At 28.3% G+C, this 19,232-nt stretch overlaps 2 protein-coding genes across 3 annotated transcripts; both read left to right on the plus strand.

Annotated features, from left to right (window-relative positions):
• Positions 1 to 606: 606 nt before the first annotated feature.
• Positions 607 to 1,470, plus strand: LOC145182507 (uncharacterized). The gene is made up of 3 exons (XM_090084845.1): positions 607 to 778; positions 889 to 978; positions 1,186 to 1,470. The coding sequence occupies exons 1-3, from the start codon at positions 653 to 655 to the stop codon at positions 1,207 to 1,209; spliced, it is 240 nt and encodes a 79-aa protein (XP_089940971.1). The 5' UTR covers positions 607 to 652; the 3' UTR covers positions 1,210 to 1,470.
• On the plus strand, positions 1,388 to 18,343 carry LOC149889419 (uncharacterized). 2 transcript variants are annotated; one of them, XM_090084829.1, is made up of 14 exons: positions 1,388 to 2,116; positions 2,265 to 2,320; positions 2,509 to 2,725; positions 3,759 to 3,801; positions 4,034 to 4,053; positions 4,182 to 5,220; positions 5,353 to 5,567; positions 10,556 to 10,621; positions 10,950 to 11,035; positions 11,249 to 11,363; positions 11,498 to 11,549; positions 17,537 to 17,613; positions 17,695 to 17,731; positions 17,938 to 18,343. In XM_090084829.1, exons 1-14 carry the CDS (start codon positions 1,841 to 1,843, stop codon positions 18,051 to 18,053), a joined length of 2,415 nt encoding a protein of 804 aa, XP_089940955.1. In that variant the 5' UTR covers positions 1,388 to 1,840; the 3' UTR covers positions 18,054 to 18,343. The 2 variants fall into 2 exon arrangements, with proteins under 2 accessions (XP_089940955.1, XP_089940956.1); XM_090084830.1 differs by having other exon boundaries at positions 1,620 to 2,116; positions 2,587 to 2,725.
• Positions 18,344 to 19,232: the final 889 nt, after the last annotated feature.

Consider the following 19,232-nt stretch of genomic DNA (forward strand, 5'->3'; position numbering starts at 1 on the left):
CAGTCTCATACACAGTCACTGTTTGACAATGCCATTTTATTGCAAACTTAATTTTTAATTTGGTTTAAACCAATCAACCCTGAATCTAATCCTTTAAGTCAGTATAGCAATTCTATGTATATGTTAAATATAGGTTTGTATGATTGTACCTATTATCAATATATTTCTTCTATACTAAAACGTCATGTTAAATATCTGGCATTCTCAGGGATGTTTGACATTAATAGTTTGCCTACTAAGGTGTTTCATTTGTATTTACAACTGATAAACAAAAATGAAAGAAAAAAGAAAGTTTATTACTTTTTCCTGAAACAAATGTTCAGGAAACAAGAAACTTACAAGCTCTTAAATCTACTCATGTTGTTTTATAAGTTCATAAAATGGTAGCAAATGTAAATACATAAAACAATAAAAAAGGCATTTGTTTTTTCCTGTTTACAGTAACTTTACCCTTTTTGTTAAAGATAATGTTTATTTGACCAAACTTACTTAGTGTTGATGAGTATCCTTTGAACTTTTGTGTGTTTACAGGAATGTGATATCAAACATTTAATTTCATCTTTATCTGAAGACTAGAATAAATCAGATGGTTAAATGAAAGAATCCATAAGTTAACAAACTAATGGTTTAATTTAGTTTTCAAGTAATTATTATGACTAAAAGTGGTACAGAGTCAACATCTGGTACGGTTTCAATAGGAGATGTAGAAAGTGAAGAAGATCCATTTGAAAAAAGAATTGAAAATACCGGATGTTCGAAAGAGCATTATGAATTGCAGGTTGAAATTTCAAATTTTTGGAAATTTTATTTACAAGTTTGGTGATGAATTAGTTGTAAAGTTTTACAAATTAATAACACTTTGGTGCTACTTTTACCTTTTAATATTAGGACTGCTTCTATGAAACACACGATTGGAGAAAATGTTCAACAGTGATGTCAAATTTTAAGAAATGCATGGATAAACAAAAGGAGAAAAAGGTATAAAAATTTTCTTTAAATAAAGTTTTTTAGTGAATATTTTTATTTAATGTTATCTTAAATTTTAAATTTTGCTTAACATTTAATCTTAATACAATTATCTAATATTAAAATTGTTGTAATCTGTTATTATTAATTTTATTATATTTATAATTAATATAATTATCTTTGTTAATATTATTATTTAACTACTCTTTTTTTTTTCAGGCACATGAAAAATTGAATACTTGAGATAAAAAACAGATATTTGTATTCTCACAAGATGATGCAGCTAATGAGCTGTTTGTGCATCAGAGCGTATCTGGGTGGTTTTTCTGCACAAGTTGAATGTCAAATTATTTCTGAACAATTTCTACCCTTAATCTTTTGATCAAAAAATTCCAGTTTAAAACCCCCTGGAATTTAATTTGTTTATTTAAATAGGTACAATTGTGAAGAAAGAAAAAAATGGAATGTGAAATTATACATTTTAAATACAAATGCTTTACTATACTCAATGTGTATTTTATGTTTTGATGTTATGATTGATTATTGGAAGTTTTTTTTTTTCTTGGTAAAAACAAACACATCTACTGTTTTGTTTGCCAATGCACAATTAATTTCTAATTTCATTGATTTACTCAGTTTCATTATAAACAAAGATTCTGTGCAGAGATTGCTGCTAAAAAGGGCTGATTGGTCTGCAAAATAGTGGGGGGAAAAACAATAGAAAGTATGGGTTTAATCTCAAAACAAATTCTTTAGAGAGCCAATAAAACTTTTGATCTTTTAAAATTGAAAAGAACTTTGTAAACTTTGTGTCAAGTTTGACAATCTTTTTTGGGATCTCGCTTTTAAGTAAGTTTTTTTTTGAACTGCTGTAATGGAAGAAAAGTTTCTGTTTTGTGTCTGTGTGACAGCAGGCGACCATAAGGTTTATGGTCCTGAATGGAAGGAGGCAGAGCACGGAAAAACCTTAATTGATCTTTTTGTGCAAGCTTGTGGAAATAAAATTCTTGGCCAACAAGTTCAAGTTTTGGTTTCAAAAGATCGATCATTTTTAGAAGCTGCTGTTGTGCAAGTGTGCACACCACTTTCAACCCTGACAGAGAATTGCCAAAGCTACATCCAGTTCATATTAAAAGCAGAGACTTTTAAGGTAATTTAAGCTAATCTGACTCTGCTTTTTTACTAAGGTCTTATAAGAAAGTATTTCTAAGTAAACATTTTGGACTTTTTCAGCCATAATTTATTCAATTTATAAAATAATTTTTCTGCAGTATTTAGTTATAAGAATTAAATTTTAGATCCTATTTGATCAGAAGTCTGAGCAAGAAAAAGAGAGTTCAAAAAAAGATTTAATGTAAGCTATTGTAATTGTTTCAGTAAGAAATATAAAATACAGCTGCAAATATATTGATGAGTAGTTTATTCAATAAAGATTCATATTCCAGTTAAACCAAGCAACCTTGCAAACTTCACTTTAGTAAAAAAAAAAAAACTAAAATGAAAGTTTTAAAAGTATTGAGTCACCCCCTTTTTTGTTCATAGAACTTCATACACACAAATTAAACCAAGTGCTCTTACAAACTGGAAAAATCAATTCAATTCTACATATGAACCATTTAGAGAAAAATTTCCTCCATCATCATCTAAAGAAATTTGGAATGAGCAAGTTGCAATTCATAACTTAACTACATGTTCGTCTTTTGAAAACATGACAGTGCAGGAAATATGCGATGAAATTCGCAGAATCAAAACTACGGAGGTTTGGATTTTATCTATTGTTTTAAAAATTGTTTATCAGTAGAAGTATTTTGCAAACTAGTATTTTTTAAACATTTAATTGCATATATACACTACCATCCATAGTTATTTGAATTACACTACTTTTCAAAGTTTTCAATTTTCATTTCAAAAAGAGGAAAAAAACTAAAAAATAAAATTGCTTGAAATAATAAAAATTAATTAATTACATAAAAACTAATTTAAAATTAATAATTTTAATTTGTTTTTTATGTAATTAATTAATAGTAATAAATTAACAGTAATCAACAAATTTAATTTTATTAACAGTATAATAATAAATTTAATTTACAACTTCCTCTCATCACATTTAAGTTGTTTTTTTTTTTGTTTTTATTTTTTTTGTAAAACTTAAAAGTAAAAGGAAGGCAAATTGCCAATATTTTTAAAGTAAGAAAATCAATTTTAAACTTTAAAATTTGTGAGTTAAGCTAAATATGTGGAGACTTCTTTAAGTTATTATTATCCCCATTATTATTATCCCCATTGTTATTATTACTATTACTATTATTTTCACTGTTACTATCATTGTTGTTATTTTTTTGTTTGTTTTTCTTTTCTGTATCTTTTTTATTGTTATCACTACTATTATTTTTATTTTTAGTTACTACTTCTATAATTGTTATAAATAATTTATTTTAACACAGAGGCTAAAAAAACAACTAACTTCATTTTTTACATGGAGAGGTATACAACCATTAAGAAAGCAGTAAACTATATTTAAAAAAAGTTATAGAACTGTTTGAAATCATATGTTAAAATCTTTTTTAGTTTTTTTTTTTTAGCTTAGATTTTTTTTTTGCAAATAAAAGGTTACATTACAAGTGTCAAAATTACAATCAACACAGTCGATTTCATAGTTTTATAGTTTATTAGTCAAGTAAAGAATTCTGCTTGTTTTTAGGGTTGAATTACACTAATAATTATTTAAAATTATCTGTCCCAAATAAAAGTTAATTTATATAGTGTTTAACTGTTTTACTTTTTATTCTAAGAAATTACAAAGCAAACCATTGTCGCCGTCATACAAAGTTGAAGGTGAATTTTAAAAGACATTTTTTGTTGAAGTTGTTAAAAGTATATAAAATTTTGCTCTAAAATTTCTTTGAGTTCTGAATATTTGTTGGAGCATTGTGAAATAATTTGAAAAACTCTGATTGGTCCTTTTTTTTTTTTGCTTTTTTTGTTGTTTTTTTTCATTATTAAAATAAATAAATTTTTAAAAATAATTATAAAAATCTCTAAATATAAGTTCTCTTTTACATTATAGATCATGATACAGAAGTTCAGGTAATTTTTACTTTTCATAGTTGCATTCTTAAGAAGAAAATTTTTTTAAGTTGTTTTAATTAAAGTAAAGATTGTTTAAATAGGTTTTAGTTAATTAAAAGTTGCTCTTTTGCTAAATTTTCTTGAAGGTTACTTCCATAGACAAATTAAGTGAATCTAACCATGATGTGTCAAAAAAATGCAAATCTCCATTAAAATCTGGAAAAGTTACCAAGTCTGCTGAGAAAATTGCTAACAAAAATAATCAGAATAAAAGTCCAAAATTAAATGTCAGAACTCCTGTTTTACCATCAAAAAGTCTATCCCCTAGACAACCAATCTCAGATCGTCTCTCTTTACTAGCTCAACCGAGAAGGAGATTATTTAATGAAAAAGAAACTACACAAACAGATATAAAAATACGCAAAAAGTCTTTAAAACTGTCTCCTAGGGAAAATAATGTAATCTCAGGATTTAATGAACCCACTGTTGTTTCAAATTCTGAGAAATCTTTTAATCGTAAAAGTACAGTGAACAGTACATTTGTACGAGAAGTATCTCCCCAGGGTTCTCAATGTACAACTAAAGACTACATCAAGAAGACTTTTGTAAATCAAGAAGAAAGTATTTCTAAAAAAATAGTTCAGTCTTTGGATGATGTCAATGCTTCTAAAAAAACTTTGCCAAATTCTCTTAGTGATCTTGATATGGATGTTTTATATTGTACTATTCATCATCGGTCTGATGATAAAGAAACCTCTCAAAACCATATGAATATCAATATGAATATGGTTGGCAAAGAGTCAGTAAATTCAGATGTCAATTTAATTGATTTCAATAATAGTCCATCTAGCAAAAAGTTATTTCAGCCAAAGCAATGTGCATCTGAAACAATTGTAGAACAAAGTAATTTAAAGAAATCTTGTTCATCACCATCTTTATTAGAAAGCATTTCAGTAAAAGAAGGTTGTTTAAAAACTCCAGACTTGCTAGAATTTATTGGCTGTGAAGATGTTAAAACATCGAAAAATGAAAAAGAAGCCCTGAATAGCTTATCTTCAAATGAATTGAAAATAAATATGTGTGATGGAAATGAACTAGTATGGTCAAACTTTCGGGGAGTAAAGTTTACTACGTCAGGTGAACTCAACGCAACATTTGTTTTGGATAAAAAGAAGGATCTTGCAGGTTGTTTTTTTTAAGACTAACTCAAATGTTTTAACAAAAAGAGTTGACAAATAATATTTTAATATAAAGTTAAATAAAAATTAACTCCCAAAACAAACAAACAAAAAATTTGTTTACATTGAAATATTTTAGACCACAATATCTCCCTTGAAGAACAAGACTTAAGTTTAGCTGCAAAACGAAGATCTACTACACCACCACCTAGTGATTATCAAACACCAAGTTCTACTAATTCGGCATTTGATCGAGTACAATCTAAACTCCAAACAATCAATTTGTCCAATGAAGTTGATCTTTCCATCAATGTAAAGAATATTTCTAATTCAAAGATGGATGAAGTACAAATTGTAAGTTTAATGAGTTTATTTGTTTAAACCTTTACTTCAAAATTCTTGTTTCAGAATTCAAGGTAAAAACTTAAAATGATGCTTTAAAAAATGCTGTTAGCTGATAAGTTGAAGATATTTGAATAGTATATATCTAAAAAATATTGTTTACATTTTATTCTGTGATGTTTTTGAATGTTAAGTCATATGACTCTATATGTTAAAATTTCCCATAATACTTTTTTATCCATGATTATTGTCAGCGCTTTACATTTAGTTGATAACTTCTGCTGCCAAAATAGTGGGAGAGCCACTCTGGCACTGTACATTCCCTGAGTTTTTATGTTAACTTACTCCACAAATAACATGATTGATTTTTTGTAAAAATACAGAAACATATTTAATTGCTCTAAAAAAGTTTAACTTGCCAAAATTCATATATATATATATATATATATATATATATATATATATATATATATATATATATATATATATATATATATATATATATATTGCGTGCCGGCAATCATCAGCCAAAATACATAATGAAAAAAACGTTACAAAAAGAGAACATTAAAGAAAAACGAAAAAACCGTTAAAAATGTCGTTAAAAAAGAATTGTTCTCTTTACTGTCAAATGACGCAAGCATGTATTAATTCATATGCCTACACTTATTTACCAGCTCTTGCTTTTTATTTAATAAATTTGCATATAATATAGATGGCAATTTCAGTTTTTTCATTTAAACATAGAGCGCATCTTCTTGTGCTTGGTTGATAAGGTTGGCATTTCCTGATTATACTCCATTTAATAAAAGGTTTTCCGTTTTTTTCTTTTATGCGCCACACTTCCTTGGATAGTTCAGTGTCGTTTTTGTATTTTATAGTATTGAACGACTTAATGTGGTTTGCATAACGTAATTTAAAAGGTGGTTTACTTATGCCAATATATATTTTATCCAAATAGTTCGGAAGGTCTGAAGAAATAACAGCTTTGTAAAGTATGTTTTCTGTTAGGCAAAGTTGATTTAGGGGACAATGCAACCTGTTGATACAATTGCAGGATTTCTTATTTTGATCTTCAGTATCTTTGATGATTTTTTGGTTATGCCAGTTTATTATAGATTTTAAATTCGGCATACAGCTGTAGCTGACTTTCAAAGTGTTTCTATTGAATATTTTGTTCAAAATATGCTTAGATGGAAAATGTTTGTCTACCAAATCAAGAAATGATTTGCCAACTTTTGTGATCACATTTTTGCTAAATGGTGGGTTGAACCATATAATGTTACGCTTTCGATTATACTTCTTTCTAGTATTATTAGGAGTATTGTTGTATTTTAATTTATGACTATATACTGCTTTATTTAATGCCTCCTCATAACACTTAATCGCTTTGGCAAATATTTTCTCACTGGATGAAAGTCTTGATAATCTGCGTTCCAATGAAATGGGTATTTGCTTAATAATATTCAGAGGATGGTTTGATTCCTTATGAATATAGTTTATTTGATTCCCTGGCTTGCTATAGGGTTGGTAAGTAGAATCGTTTAAGTTCAAAGTAGTATCTAGGTAGTTAACGATTTTAAGATTGCATTTAATGGTAATGTTTAATCCATATTTTTTAAGCATTTTTGTGATTGTTTTCTTGACTTTTTTTAATTCTGGGCCACTTAGATTTTCAAAAACCGCCAAACCGTCGTCTCTGTAAATACCTATAAAATATTTATTATAAACGGATGATAGCTTATCTAACAGAAATAGCCCCACTAATTCGCAAACTTCAGCCCCATCAAATGCCCCCATTGTTACATCAAATAAACTGCATCCTTTTTTCATCCATGTCTCATTTCTATGAAACAGAAGAGATTTTCTAGAGTGGTATAGTATTCTTTTTTCTTCAGCTGTAATAGAAACGAATTTCTCAGCAAAGGACATTACTATTCTCAACAGTTCTTCACTGATTGTTGGATAAAAAAAGATATATATATATATATATATATATATATATATATATATATATATATATATATATATATATATATATATACATACATACATACATACATATATGCATTTTTTAATAGCTAGTTCATAAAGTAAATTGAGACAAATTTATCAGTAGTCATTTTGAAATTAGTAAAACAAAATAAGTATGCAGCTTAAACAGAAAGATGAGTGAATGTTAAATGCATATTTTGCACACTTTTTGCAAACTAAAACTGGAATTTACTACAAGTATTAAGATGTTGTTAAGAAGATGGTTCAAAATAAATAACCAATAGAAAAACTTGTAAATAACCAATAGAAAAACTTGTAAATAACCAGCTTTATAAAGCTATTTTAAAAGTTATAAGCATCATAAGTTTTACTGTCAAGTTATTATAAAAAAGATGTTTATAGGTAAAAAGTATATACTTAGGATTAATTTAGAGAATTTGGTATATATTTTATGTTATGATACACTGATATGATACATTTTATGTTACAATAAACTGAAATTGATAAATGCTTGTTTTTAGTTTTTTTTAATCGTAAATATCTTTCATATATAACTAACTTTCATTTACAACTAATCACAAATGTTTAAAAATGGTAGGAAAGTAATTTGATTCCATTTATGACTTTTTTCATGTAAGAAATTTCATTCTATTCAGGTTGATGTCATTTTTAAGTTGACTTAAAATATTATATATAAATTTTTTAAAAATAATAAAAATGTAGAATTGTTTCAAAAAGCACAAATTAAACTCACAAAATAATGGTGATCAATAATGGTGATCAATATTGATGATGATCAAAAAAGGTGATCAATAATGATGATGATCAAAAAGGTGATCAATAAGATTTTAATGAATAAAATTTGTAATTGTTTAGGTGTTTGAATTCATAAATTATTTTCTGTTTTTATAGTTATAAACATTTTCTATAACAAAAGATAAGAATGTTTTAAAAAAACTGATTGAATTTAAAAGCAAAGCTGAATTTTTTAGTTTTTTTTTATTTCCTTAAAAAAAATTTTTTTCACTTTTTAACAAAGCTGCCATTATATTTTTAAACACATATTTGTAACCTGTACAAAGTAGTAAGCTGTAAGTGATAAAAAGTTACAAAAGTTTTTCTAAACTTTTCAAAATTTAAGAAAATAACATAATATTTTATAAAATATATTCTTAAATTTCACATTTGTGTCTCCTCTTTCTTGTCTCTTGTATTGTTATTCTTGTGAACTGTATTACACAAATGCCAGCAAGACAAAATAAAACAACTATAAATTTTATGAGAAATTTTTTAGTGAGCTCTTTTAAAAGGTTTTGAACTTTTTGCAATGCAAGAAAAAAGGTTTAGCAGCGTAAACTCTATTTCGTAGAATGGTGTTTTCTGTAATCCCAATAATCTAAGAAGCTTGGTGCCTAAAGAAGAGAATGAGTTTTATGATTTTAAGTTAATTTGCACAAAAAAAGAAGCATTCTAATATTTTAACACTTTCTCAGATTAATCTTTTTTAATAGTTATCTTGTATTAAATTTAACCTCCATTAAAAATAATTTTTAGATTTAAAAAAGCAGCATAGAAAAATATCATCAATTAGTTGAACAAATTTTTGTCAATTTAAATTTCTTTTTTAAAAAGATAAAATGCACTTTTTTAACAAGAAATTTCTGTAAAATTACTTAGTTAGAATTTCTCATTATGTTAAGTATTTTAGTTTGCTAAATTATTTAACAATATTTACTTTCTAAAAGTTTTCAAAATAAACTTTTTTATATAATATACCCTCTACATTCTGTCCAGCATAACATGCACTTTATTTTTTGTGCAGCATAACATGTGCTTTTTATTTTTGTAGCATAACGTACACTCTACATTCTGTGTAGTATAAAAATTGGCTAATTAAAAGTGAATGGTATTTTCAATACTTGCAGAAAGAAGAAATTTAAAGTTCAATTTTCTATACAGAGCACAAAAAATTTTAAGATGCTATTGCAGTTCTTCATTTCTAGAAAACTCCTTTTTAAAAGGAAATTCCCTGCTCATGGTTGTCTAAAGTTTAATTAGTCTTCATTATCTTTTTTTAAACTTTTGATATGACGATGCTTGTAGCCTACTTATTCACAATAATGACTTGTTCTAAACTTCACATAAATTGTTGTTTGTACATGCGCCATCAGCTAATGTTTCTTTACTGACATTCCATACAGGTTATTGAAATATTGGGGGTAGTTTGAAAAAAGCAACATTTGACCAGGTCTTGCAATTCCTAATTATTATAATTATTCCTAATTATGTTCCTGGGACATGTCTGATTAAAGTACACAACAAAGAGTTCAAATGCATTCAAATGTTGTTTTGTATGAAATACTCCAAGTCCATCTAGCATACTATAAGATAATTTAATTTTGTTACCATATTAATTTCTAATTTGTTATTCTTATTGTTTAAATATGGTGATTTTTGAAAAATGTTTAATACCGTGGAATCAGGTGAATGTGAATAATTTGAACTATGACTTTTAATATTATAATGAAGAGGTGATATTGGCTTTGAAAATTAAGTCTTGAGCCAAAATAATAATTTTGAATATGAAAAAGTCTCATATTTTGATACCTTATCTTTTAAATATCTCATCTAAAGTTAAGTACAAAGTTGGTTGACATTTAGCAGGTTTGGTTTTGATTAAATTTTTCAAAGATACAACCTCCATAATGAGTACCCTCAGTTGCCTCAATTTTCCCTATCAAATTTTTAATTTTTTATAACAAAACTTTTAGTTTTTATAACAAAATTCCTAAAAATTACATGAACTAAAATCTAAAATGAAAACTATATTTTGTTTATAACTACATTTATGTAGTTATAAACAAAATGTAGTTTAAATTTTAGATTTTAGTTTATATCAATTCACAGTTTGTTTTTTTTTCTCATTTTATGCTGATTATTATTTAAAGATGCAATTAGAACTATAAAAGATTTTTTAATTCTAAAATTGTATTCGTATCATTCAGCCCAAAGTAAAAGAGGTTGCAAAATCACCAGAAAAGACACGTAAACATTGGGGAACAGATGTAGAGGTAATACCTACAGTATATAGATATTTTAGAGTTTTAAAAATGTAAAACACTTATAGTGAGAAGTTTTTGTTTTCTTTTGTCTGTAAATTGAAAAGTTTATTGTGATATATATTTTTGATTATATATATATATGTGATTTGTGAATCATATATATATATGATTTGCACACAACATTTAAATCCACCATTTTAAATTCTCATTTGAGTTAAGAATATTTCCTTTATACTCAATTTAATTATTTACTAAAACTACTAATTAAAAATATTTTCTAATTACAAAGTGTTTAATGTTTTCAGGAAAGTATAAGTTTAAAGCCTTTTTACTTCAGGGAATTGATAACATTGTCGTATCATCCTTGCAAGCATTCTCCAATGAGCTTCGAGCAACCACAGAAATTGTGGCTTCTAACATTCGGTATTAGTTTTTCTTCTTTGTTATTATATTGCTTTTTTCTTTTACCTTTCTTTTCTTTTTTTTTTTTTTTTTTGTTTTCTTTTTTCTTGTGGTATACTTTTTCTTTTCTCTTGTCGTATGTTTTTTCTTTTCTCTTGTTGCATTACTTTTTCTTTCACCTTCAGAACCCATGGAAACATGACAAACAAAAAAGATTTTTCTCTAATCTTTTAGGTCCCTTTATGAAGATTGGCGGTTAAAGAACGAAGGTGAATGCATCACAGATGAACTTAAATCGCTTGTTCTAAAAAAAGCCCACAGAAATCCAGATGCCAGTGACAAACAATTTGTATGTAATGAAATCAATTTTCCATTAGTTTCTCTTGCTTGTTTTTTTATTGGTTACTTACAAACACATAAATTTATTCATATTACTTTGTAATTTGTATAAAATTATGAATTGGTTCAAATTACTATTTATAGGGCATTGTTGCTGTGTTTAGTAATTTAAGAAAAATTGAAATCAAACTAAAAAGTAAGTACAGTGTGATATTTATTATTTTTTCCCTACTGCAAGACACGTGTAGAATTTGTGCCGCCATGTTATAGTAGGCTCCAAAAATTATAGACTTAAGTTTAGAAATGGTATTTAAAGATAGAATATGGATTCAGAGTGTTTCTGATTGCTCTAAAAGTAACAACTTAGGTCAAAAGTAGTACACAACTTAGGTCAAAAGTAGTACACCAAGTAAACACTGCATTAGATACTCATGGCCTAATTCCAAAAAACAACACCTTTTGTGTAAATTTTGGGTTAAAAAAAATGGTATATACAAATTTTATAGCAAAATTAACAAATTGCAAAGTAATGCAATTGCTGGTTGATAATTACCATTACAGGAAATACAAGACCAGTCACTTGTCATATGTACACCAGTCAACTGCTTACAGTTTCTATTCAGTTAGCTCCACAAATTGTACAAGCGGTTAATTTTTGAAAAAAGATTATAATTTACAATAATTACACTTTCTACTTTTGACTAGTACTGGGTCTGTTACTGAATACTTTTTACTTCTCTTACCAGGTGTTATTGATTTTTGTTTATATTGTATGATTGCTATTATATTGTCTAATACATTCCAAAAGCATCGCAACAAAATTGTTGTCATTTGTCTTTCATGTGTTATGTCGAATTTTTTAAATCTTTTTGACAAATTTTGATTTTACCTTGTTCAAATTCTAATGTGAAAATATATTAAATGCCACGACATTGAATCTGGCGGTTACTTATTTTAGTAAAGTAAATTATTTACCCTCAATCGAGATGACTTTGACCACTATTTATAATTTTATTTCCCTGCAAATTCTTTTGTTATTGTACTTAGTTTTTTTAATGAATTTTTTGTCCAATGTTTTTTCTGGTCTACTTAATGAAAGTCAATAAGAAAATAATTTGGAGGGAAAAAAAAATCATAAATAGTAGCCAAAGTCCCCAGTTGATGATACTTTTGAACAAAATTCATCAATTTATGACAGGAAAAAGTCATAAGGAAAAGGTTGCCAATTTTATACCTTATTTACTAAAAGGCTAAAAAATTTAGGATTTGAATAAGAGTAATCTTGGAGAAACATTAAAAAGCATTACCATTGGTAAAATAAACGAACCTAGCTTATTTGTACCTTAGTAATTCAATATTGTACCACTACCTTGATTTCACGACCTTGATTTCACAAATAAAAGACAACCTTGCTAATATTTAACTGAAGCCTCTTATTGACTGTAAGGGATGTATATATGTGTGTGCGTACATGTGGGTGACATGATTATGCCACATAATCTTTACTCTTGGCAAGTTACATATATAGTTTCTGCTTTTGGTTAACACCATGCAAAGATAAGCAGCACCAGTCTTCTTCATGAGTGAGACATTTTTCCCTTTACTTTTCAACATTTTTTCTTCATGTAACAAAATCAGTTTTCAATTTGTTGAGATGAATTTACATGGTAGTGCCTTTTTGATTCGTACTTGTCCTGTTCTATCTTTTTTAAAGATTCTAGTAAAGATTTATCTTTATAAGGGCTACTCATCAGTATAAAAGTTTTCCTGGCCTTTTTTGTTAGAGTGGTGAAGTTTTACTGGAAATGGAAATATTTATTGTATCAGAACTGTCAGATACCAATAGCTAAAAAGTTAGAATGGTTAAACGAAACACAAATTTTGTTTGAAAACTGTCCAGCCATACTTTTAACATTAGACATTAAAAATGATTATACTGATTATGTTAAAAGAAAAAAAAAAACTTTCATCGTAAAAAGTTAGGAAAGAACATGAATTGTTTAGAATGCTGACGTTGGCAACTTCTCTCCATTAAATTGCAATAAATCATTGAATCTCTTTTTGAAGTTGATGCATCTTATAAAAATTTCCTTAAGATGTTTTTCTGTTTTTTTGTTTGTCATGTTTCCATTGGTTTTGAAGGTGAATGGTCCTTGTCCAGGAAAACTAAGTTGTCTACAAGCCATACCCCAGTGTCTCTAAATTTATTTAAAGCAATACCCACAAAAGCAATTTTTGGATAAGTATTTCTTTACAGATCCTGTCCCCTTGCCATAGACCTTTGTTCATGTTCTCGCAAACTAAAAAGGGTAATTAGACCGATAAACGAGGTAATCAGACCGATAAACGAGGTATAAAACATGTTATTCTTGTGAAACATTTGATCCCTTCTTGTAAATTTTAACTTTATAACATAATTAACGACCATTTTTACAACAAAAGTTATTATTAGCTGAAAAGACGAACTCTCATCGAATAATGATGGAATTTCTTCTTAATGTTCTTTGTAAAATAATGTTTTTAACAAATTTGTGTCGCTTTGAAAACAATTTTTTTATTTACGCGATCCTAGACATAATGTATAATGCACGTTACGTTGCGCATGCGCACAGTAAGCAAAATATGGTTGTAGTCACAGGATATGCTCTTATAACCTGATTATAATTGATCAAACCGATGCACAGTGTATCGCTTCATACAAGTTAGGTGGACAAAAACATTTTGCTTTGTAATTTCATTCCTAAGAATGTATTAAACAATATTTTGGTGTTTTATTGATTAGTTATGCAGTTGGGTAGCCTGGGGGAGGCAGGGGCCAAATTACCCCGCGCGTTTAAGCTTAAAGGGGTGCCAAAAAGTCTATTTTACTATAAAAAGTTTTGTTTTTTTTAATTTTATTGTAAAAAAGACGATATTTTATTACTTTTATAACACATAAGTAATGTAATAAAATTTTGCCTAAAATAAAAATAAACTCACTGCAAATATACAAAATATAAAAATATACTCACTACACTACGTAAAATAAAAAAATATTTTATTAATAATTAATTATTATCGGATGAATCATTGTTACTTTCAGTACCCGATGAATCGGACTCTAAATAATCTTCATCGTTACACATAATTCTATTTTCATCAAGCTGTGGTGGTATTATAGGTGGGATAATTAAACTCAAAACTTCCAACTGTAGTTTACCAGTTTTCTTACTTGACAATTCTCTGTGTGAGTTAATGACAGGATCTGATGTTACCAAAAGCGTATTGAGCAAATCTATATTTGTGCAAATACGTGAATTTTTTCTTGTATGGTGTTCGCGGAATCGACGAAAATCTTTATTGCGGGCTTCTGAGACACTTCCGACAGTTGTCCTATTGGAAGAAGGCATGTTTTTATAACTTCCGTGCTATGTACAAGTATTTTGTGCACAGTAACAGGCATATAGTACCACGGATACAAATTAATATAAAGAGTTCTGGTTTCAGAACAAAGCTTTTCAAATTCATAATAGTTAATATCATAGCCAGAGGAAAGTGTTCTTAATAAAATACTGAAATTTTTAATGAGATTGATGTCTAAACCCGTAATCTTGCCACTCAACTCTGGCTTCATAAAAAACCTGCGAGCTGTGTTCCCATCATTTGTATTCCCAAAGCCAGGTTTTGTTTTATCTACAATAAGAGCCATATGCTTTTTAAATTTTTGTTTGATATCTTCTGAACGTTTTTAGACACTAAATTTATCTTCATCGCTTCTAACTTGCCACTTTTTTATATCTAAACGATAGCTAATGTGTAGCATGCACTCAAAAAAACGAATCCACGCATGCAAAGTAGACAGACCAAAACCATAATGTTCTTTTTTAACAACTAAGTCTTTTAGTTCACCGTTCATCATTTTAAGAGTCGCACCACATATGTAACATTTTTGTTGGGAACTTGTGTCAGTCAAGGTATTGCAAACTTTTCCATCTATCATTGATAGTATTAGGTTGTGTTTAACAAAAACTTGAGATTCGTTGAGTCTTATAGATGTTGGAACAAGTTGAGAAACTTCTTTTAAAACTTGGTTAGTTTCTGTTGTAGTTAAAATATTTGTTTCTTTTGAAAAAATTAATTTAATTGGTCGGCAATAAAGCGTGGATGAAGGTCGTGGATTTTGCCAAATAATATTTTGACCGTCACTCAGTCTTAACGGAACAAATGAAAATACAAACAGAAATTCATCAGTAGCATCAGAGTTTTTAAATCTCTGTTTGTATGTGCTGTGACCAGAGCTCCCATCACATCCCCATTTGCTAATTAGTGTGAATGGCGTAGTAAAAGCAATACTTTTAAGAACTTTGCATTGGGCTTCAATTAGGCGTTCAGTAGTTTTATCAAGTATAGCTTGTAGGCTAATTTTGGCACGTGTTTCTGTAACAGAAATATGTTCATCTAATGGATAACATAACTTTTTCGACTTGCATAGACTATAATAAGATGGAAATAATATATGCCCTGCCTTTAAAGACCACTTTCTCGTCTGTTTATAAGAATGACTTGTACATTTAGAGTCAATGTAATAAGCTAATGCCTCGTCACGATTTAACTGCCTGCCCCCACAAATAAAGTCTTTTGATTTAATTTTTTCTGATGTTTCCAGACTTTTTCTGATTAAAGTAGCTTGGTTTCTGTGCCCCAACGCACGGCATGCTACTTCAGCAGCTGTGGTCAACTCAGTTACACTTTGCGATTTTACTAAGTTTTCAACCCTTCGCTTTTTGGTTTTAAAGGACGAGTCTTCAAAGTTCTTTTTTAGTCGTCCTTGAATTTCTCCAGATGATGAAAAAGTACATTTCTGGTATATACTTACTTTAAATTCTACATATGCCCCCTCTAACCAAATTTTATTTTTGTTTAAAAAACGGTCCATCATCATATGTGCTGCAGACCATTTTTTTGCGAATTTTGAAGCCATACATGAAATTTTTAACTGCAAAGACCTCTCAGAATCTCTAGTCACATCAGTTACATCAGTAACACAAAATCTTTGCAAAATAAAATCCATTCAACGAGAATTTCTTTCTTCTTGATTATGTCTTCGCCATTCTTCAAACAACTCCATTTTTGAAAAAAAGCGCACATGATCTAAATGAAATTTAATAACAAAAAATTGTGGATTTATGTGGTGAAAATTTTTTCTTTGTTGTACACCTTAGGACTTTAGCTATACACTGTTTATAAATTAGCTTGGATACATGTGGATACAAAAAGTTGTATAAATTTAAAAATTAAAAACCAAAAAATATTTTACAATTTTAACCCAGTTTTTTAAACCATATTTTAACACATATTGCTTAACTTTTAGATAAAATATTTAATGTAATTAAATAGTACTTACCCTCAAAAGTAAAATCCATCGCTGCATTAAAATGATTGCTTTCATTAATTCTTGTTAAATGTTAATGCAACCATTGTAAACTTTTAATCAATTTTTTTCAAAAATTAAATTACATTTTAACGCCTCTTTATTTGCTTATAGCTCATTGCTCTGTAATGTTTTTCATAGTTAACACCGCAAGTTATTACTAATGTAGGACTGTTATTGTGAAAATATTTTCAATTAGTCGATTTCTTGATATGACTTTTGTCCACCTAGCTTGTATGAAGCGATACACTGTGCGATGTTCGGAAAGTTTCTGCATCTGCATATATTCGGATGGATAATCTGTTACCGTTTTAATTTGATTATTGTTTTGGTTCGACACCACATAACTTCAACATGATTATTTGTCTGCGAATCTACAAAGATGAGAGTATTTATAACATGTGTATTTGAGCAGCTAAAGTGGTAGCATCAATTATATTACGAACCTAATCATGATATAAATTACGTAACTAGATAAATCTGTGGTAAGAAAGTATAAATGTTGATTCACATAAATACGCTGAAAAATAAATTCTTCGATTTTTTTAAAGACATTTGTTAACCTGTCAATCCAAAAAGATAAAATTTTTGCAACAGACAGACTTAGGGTTGCCTACACCACAAAAAAGTTTGATGACGAAAAAAATTAATTGCTTTATTCTATCAAGTATTAAAGTTCCCTCCAGAATATATGTGCGTGGTATGTGTATCTGCGTGCGTGCGTGCGTGCGTGTGTGTTTATACTTCATAAATTAGAGCTTATTTCCTTGCAGCAATAGAACAAGCCACTCGGGCAATGTTTCAGCAGCTACAAGACGATAAGAACTCATCTGGAAAAATTACTGAAAAGGTACGACTTTTCTGTAAGATACTTTGTAACTAATTTGCCTGTTTTGAATGGTGTATCATGTTGGGTATCCTTTTTGTTCAGGATTCAAACAGATTAAAGCCTTCAGTATCGCGTTCTAGTAAGTATTCATTGGTTCTTGTTATTTTGTTGTCATGATAATAACTATAGTAGTAAATAATAAATAATGACGATGGCGGCAGCGGCAGTGATAACGATGATTATGAGAAATGATGAAGATGACGATTGAAGATGATAGTTAGTATAAAGTTTTAATTTTACGTCTGCTTGTTTTTTGTTTTTGTTTTTGTTTTTTTTGTTTATTAGAATCGTTTAAATGGCGAGAGCTGAAGAAAAATGTCCGCAATGAAAACGCTTCGCAGCCATGGTCAGGTGAAAAATGCTCTGACACTTTAAATTCCAGCAGCGACTCAGATTGTTAACGTCAACGAAAAAAAATGCAATAAACAGATTATTTGTAAGAAAATTTCACAGGTGTTAAATGAACGTCTTTCTACCTAAAAATTCATAATTTCTAATGCATGCTTTTAAAATGTGGTTTCAATTTATAGGAGACATTTTTGTTCATTTTCCTATTTGACTTTTTTTACCAGCGCACCCAAGTTACGAGTTTATTGTAATATACCATATAAAACTGAGGGATGCAATTGTATTATGTAGCGTAACTACGCCACGCTATTATTTTAAAGTTAAAACATTAAAATAGAAGAAACCATGTTTTATTTTTCTTTCTGTGTAAAATCTTCATTGATTTTAATTAATCCGATAGGTGTATATTTATTTTACCACGTGGTAATGAAGTCTAATTGACGTACGTAGTCTGAGTTTATCGCAAAGTGAAAAAATAGCGAAACAATAATCTCAGATACCAAACCAAAATAAAGAGTTTCATTAGAAATTGAATTAAGCAAAACTGTTCCAAAAGAAACAGTTTTATTGCCCATAATAGCATACTGTAACTTAATCCGAATCCGCCGTAAGAACTATAGAAATGTTAGTGTTTAGAGTAAATAAGTTTGTAATTTGATTGTTTGTAAAAATTGAAATTATTTAATCAAAAACGAACTTGCATATTCATGCTTTGGTTTGTTTGTAAACGTTGTGCAATTGTTTACAAACATTTCTAACTGTTGCCCTGTCATCTTAGATGACTATAAACTTCTGGTTGGCTTTTTAAATTGCCTAGCAACTCTTAAAATAACGTGCAGTTTAGTTTATTTTTTAGATTTGAAGTAAAGTGGAGTTTGGATTGTAAGGCTCATACAGGACACCTACTCGTATGTATGTTTGTATGTTAATACATACATGCATGTTCACATATACATCAAGTATGCATACATACAAGAAAAATTAAATATGAGGAGTTTTTTATCCTATTTTCGTTTCGATTTCTATCTTTTCATCGGTGTGCAAATAAATTCTTTAGCTTGTCGCAACGCGAGAAACGTAAATATTTATCTTTCCAGGTCTTAAAATTAGTTTTAAAATCTTCTAAAGTCACTAAAACTTTCAATAATACTTTTTTTGTTTTCGTAAGATCTTTTTTGTGGATGGATTGTTTCGGTTGTATTATGCTTTTCGTTTATTTCTACAAAGACATT

Source organism: Hydra viridissima, unplaced genomic scaffold (assembly GCF_058129835.1).
Source record: "Hydra viridissima isolate aposymbiotic clone 2 unplaced genomic scaffold, HvirCarnegie_v1 scaffold_4, whole genome shotgun sequence".
Taxonomy (NCBI): domain Eukaryota; kingdom Metazoa; phylum Cnidaria; class Hydrozoa; order Anthoathecata; family Hydridae; genus Hydra; species Hydra viridissima.

Bases quoted from the DNA above. Each gene is read 5' to 3' on its own strand.
- LOC145182507 (XM_090084845.1), top strand. From the start codon at position 653: ATGACTAAAAGTGGTACAGAGTCAACATCTGGTACGGTTTCAATAGGA. The intron at 779-888 runs GTTGAAATTTCA...TTTTAATATTAG, and splicing joins AAGAGCATTATGAATTGCAG to GACTGCTTCTATGAAACACA. The intron at 979-1,185 runs GTATAAAAATTT...TTTTTTTTTCAG, and splicing joins ATAAACAAAAGGAGAAAAAG to GCACATGAAAAATTGAATAC.
- LOC149889419 (XM_090084829.1), top strand. From the start codon at position 1,841: ATGGAAGAAAAGTTTCTGTTTTGTGTCTGTGTGACAGCAGGCGACCAT. The intron at 2,321-2,508 runs GTAAGCTATTGT...TTTTGTTCATAG, and splicing joins AGTTCAAAAAAAGATTTAAT to AACTTCATACACACAAATTA. The intron at 17,614-17,694 runs GTACGACTTTTC...CTTTTTGTTCAG, and splicing joins CTGGAAAAATTACTGAAAAG to GATTCAAACAGATTAAAGCC.